Source organism: Callorhinus ursinus, unplaced genomic scaffold, assembly GCF_003265705.2.
Source record: "Callorhinus ursinus isolate GAN/ISIS: 27379988/994484 unplaced genomic scaffold, GSC_fseal_2.0 scaffold4871, whole genome shotgun sequence".
In the NCBI taxonomy this organism is placed as follows: domain Eukaryota; kingdom Metazoa; phylum Chordata; class Mammalia; order Carnivora; family Otariidae; genus Callorhinus; species Callorhinus ursinus.
The window spans coordinates 1-3,767 of record NW_027401925.1 but is presented as its reverse complement, the minus strand read 5'-3'; the positions used below and the strand labels follow the sequence as shown (position 1 = coordinate 3,767).

General features: G+C 46.8%; 1 protein-coding gene across 1 annotated transcript; it reads left to right on the top strand.

Moving 5' to 3' along the window:
* Positions 1-1,026: 1,026 nt before the first annotated feature.
* Positions 1,027-3,074, top strand: LOC112818811 (anthrax toxin receptor 1-like; the record flags this gene model as incomplete). Its single annotated transcript, XM_025865913.1, has 6 exons — positions 1,027-1,105; positions 1,208-1,241; positions 2,281-2,360; positions 2,437-2,505; positions 2,839-2,919; positions 3,014-3,074. Coding segments are annotated over exons 1-6 (346 nt in total), but the record flags the coding sequence as incomplete, so codon positions are not given.
* Positions 3,075-3,767: the final 693 nt, after the last annotated feature.

The window sequence follows — 3,767 nt, the reverse complement described above, 5'->3', positions numbered from 1 at the left end:
AAAGCAGCATCTCCCACCCTATGCTCACCCGATGGGGGACAGAGGAAGCCTGAGCAAGGCCTGTCAATATCAAGGACAGTGGGCAGAAGGTCATGACCAGACTACTTGACTTGTGTCCTGTCTCAGCCAGACAGGTCTACACAGTGCACAGTGGTTCCAGGATGGCTTGGGGCTGCTTTATTTTGCTTTTCTTTCTTTTTTTTTTTTTCTATTTTTTTTTGAAGTGTAGCTGACACACAAAGTTGTATTGGTTTTAGATGTATAACATAGTGATTTGACTATTCTATATGTTATGCTATGCCTACCACAAGGGTAGCTACCATTTATCACCATACAACATTATTACAATATCATTGACTATATTCCTTATGCTGTGCCTTTCAGCCCTGTGACTTTTTCATTCCATAACTGGAAGCTTGTATCTCTCACTCCCCTTCACCCATTTCACCCCTCCCTCCAAGCCCCTCCCCTCAGACAACCATCGGATAGTCCTCTGTATTTATGAATCTATTCCTGTTCTTTCTTTATTTGCATCTTTGTTTTGTTTTTTGACTTCACATATAAGTAAAATCATGTAGTGTTTATCTTTCTATCTGACTTAATCATTTAGTATAATATCTTCTAGTTCCATCCATGTTCTTGGAAACGTCAAGATCTCATGTTTTTTTTATGGCTGATAATATTCTACTGAATACATAGACCAAACTTCTTTATCCGTTAATCTATCATTGGACACTTGAGTTGCTTCCATATCTTGACTTTTGTAAATAATGCTGCAGTGACCATGAGGGTGCAGATATCTCTTTGAATTAGTGTTCTCATTTTCTTTGGGTAAATACCCCATTGTGGAATTACTGGATCATATGGTAATTCTATTTTTAATTTTTTGAGGAATGTCCATACTATTTCCCGGCGTGGCTGCACCAGTTTGCATTCCCACCAACACTGCACGAGAGTTAGCTTGGGGCTCTTTTGAATAGTCCACACCTCATACCACCACAACCCCTTTTCTGATTTTTTCAGAAATGAAATACGTGAGAGTCTTGCTAAACTCCAGAATATAGTGCCTTCTGGAGCCACAAACATGCAGGAAGGATTTAAAAAGGTACTGAATCTAGAGCTCTGAGGACTTCTCCTTTATGGGGTTCTTAGAGTATTCCTGGGTCCTCTCACTGCCCTCCCCCAACATTCCTTCATTTCCTTGCAGGCAAATGAGCAGATTAAACAAGCAAACACTCGAGGTAAGCTGCGTGGTGACTTCACTGTGGGCAGGTGTGGGGACAGAGCCAGGTCTGAGCCTCAGGGAAATCTAGTGCAGACCCTCATTGGCCCCTTCCTAGCATGGACTCTTGGAGCAAGGTGCTGACCTCTCTGGGCCACGGGTCCCTCTGTGCAGTGAGGATGAAACCACCCCCAGTGATGTGTCTCGGAACAACATGGGGCCATGCATGGACCTTCTAGGTTCTTGGTAACTGAGAGGTGCTTGACCTACACTTGGGCTGCCTGAACAAGAAAACAGAAAAGCCTGGGGACCTAGAGCAGACAAGATTCCATTTTCAGGAAAAAGTGCTGGATTTCCCCCTTGCAGCCCACTTTGTCTCCATCACATTTCTGGCCCTGGCTCCTTTCCCTTCTGTTCCTTCCCTTTGGCTGATGTCATCCTGTGCCTGTGTCTCCAGCACTGGAAAAGACTGTGCTCTGCCCACAACCATGTTCGTCTAGACTGTAGGGCTGCAGCACTTGCCAGGAAGGAAGCGTGGGCCTGGTGGGGAAAGGCACTGAGCTGGGCATGGGATCTGCAGCCCGAGAGTCTCTACCTCGCCTCCTGGACCCCTGGGCCCGCAGATAGAGCAGGACTTTCTGCAGGCGCTGCCCTGAGCCAGAGCCAGGCTTTCCACTGTGCTGTGGGACATCTGGTACAGTCGAGTCTGGCAGTCCGACCCTTTGCTCGTCTGAAAGGCTGACGCTTGTCCAGCGAAGTAGCTGGAGTTACCTTTCAGGGCAAATGTTGTACATCTGGTCATAGTGACAGTTCGGTAGGAAGGGCCAGAGCAGGGCTCAGGGCTGTCGTCTGTAATGTGGGTCCTGGCTAAGGCCCCTTCTCCCTCCAGGGCTGGGCTGCTAGCCCTCCAGGCACCCCTGATGGTGGATGCTCGGGTCGGGGTGCCTCCCCTCATGAGGAGGGAGTGTGGGGAGCAGTGCTGTGGTTCCAGCAGCCTGCAGAGAGTCAGTCACTCTGGGTGCCTTTACTGATCAGACCACTGCATGCTTCTTCTGCAGAAAAAAAGACTCCCAGCATTATTTTCGCTCTGACCGATGGAACTCTGCTGCCACAGCCCTATGGAAAGACCAAGTCGGAAGTGAGTCCCGTCCACTGTTACCAGTATTTTGCTCCACATATTTGGTGATTTATACTCAACACTTTCATTCTCTTAGGCTGAAAAGGCTCAGAAACTGGGGGCAATTGTTTTCTGCATTGGTGTAAAAGACTATATGAAAAACCAGGTAATTCCGAACAGGTAACATGGTGCCAACCTGTAAGCCTAAATGGGAAAAGCTTTCCCAGGGTTGCCTGAGATTGCTCCTCTAACCACCCCCACCCAGTGTCTGGACAGCAGATAGCCACTGCAGAAATGACGCTTGTCAGTTGTATAAAACCTGCCGTGGGAGGTGCAGGTGGAAGGGCTTTCCCTTCCCTAAGGGTGGGCTGCTGGCCAATGCCAAGGCCTGGACCTTGGAGTCCAACATGGCATGAGGGAAGAGACTGTCTCCTGGGATGGGGACTTCTGTGTCCTTAACCCTTGGCCATGGGCCCAAGGTACATCCTCTGTCTTGTAGCTGTTGGACATTGCAGACAGCCCAGATCACGTGTTTGGAGTGGACGATGGATTTAAGGGTCTACGAAACATCATAGGAAAAGTGAGTGAGGGATGAAAGAAAGGGGTTGGGGTGACTTCTCACCACAGCTGCCTGTTCCCTGTCGCTCACCTGCCCATCCCCCTCTCTATTCCAGCTCGTGGCTAAGTCTTGTATGGATATTACAAAAGTGGAGCCTTCCTCTTTCTGTGCGGGAGGTAAGAGCTGGAGTCACTGCTGTAAACACTGGGGTGTGTGTTGTACGCGCTGTGCGTGTGGTGTGTGCGGTGTGAGCATGGTGTGAGTTTCAGTGTGTCGTGTGTGCATGGGGTAGTGTAGAGAAATGTACACTGGGTATAGAAGTAAGTATATCTTTTTGTGAGGTGTACATGCCAGGGATTGTGGGACAGGTATGCATGTGATTCTGCTTTTTTTGTTTTTGACATAATAATATACATATGCTTCTCTACATAAGTTTAAGATGTTACCATGATTTCACATACGCATGTAGCAAAACGATTACCACAATAAGTTTAATGTGATAACTTTTTTAAACCTTAAAAGCAAAAGTTTAATATGTAACAAGAAAAAATATATTTAAAAACCTTCAACAGAACACTGTAAAATGAAATCCGAGAACATATAAAAAGAACAGTACCTCGAGACTAATTAGCCCTACAATACAAGTGTGATTCAGTATTTAAAATATCAGTGTAACTTACCGCATCAGCAACGTGTAGAAGAGAAACATGATTATCTCCATGGATGACTAAAGCATTGGACACAGTTCAATGGCCAGCGTCATACTAGGAACATAGCCAGACAAAAGGCACCCATACAAATACAGCTGACATCAGAAGTAGACTCTTGTCCTGCTTCTGGTTTAAAGCACCGAGCCGTGTGGCCAACCT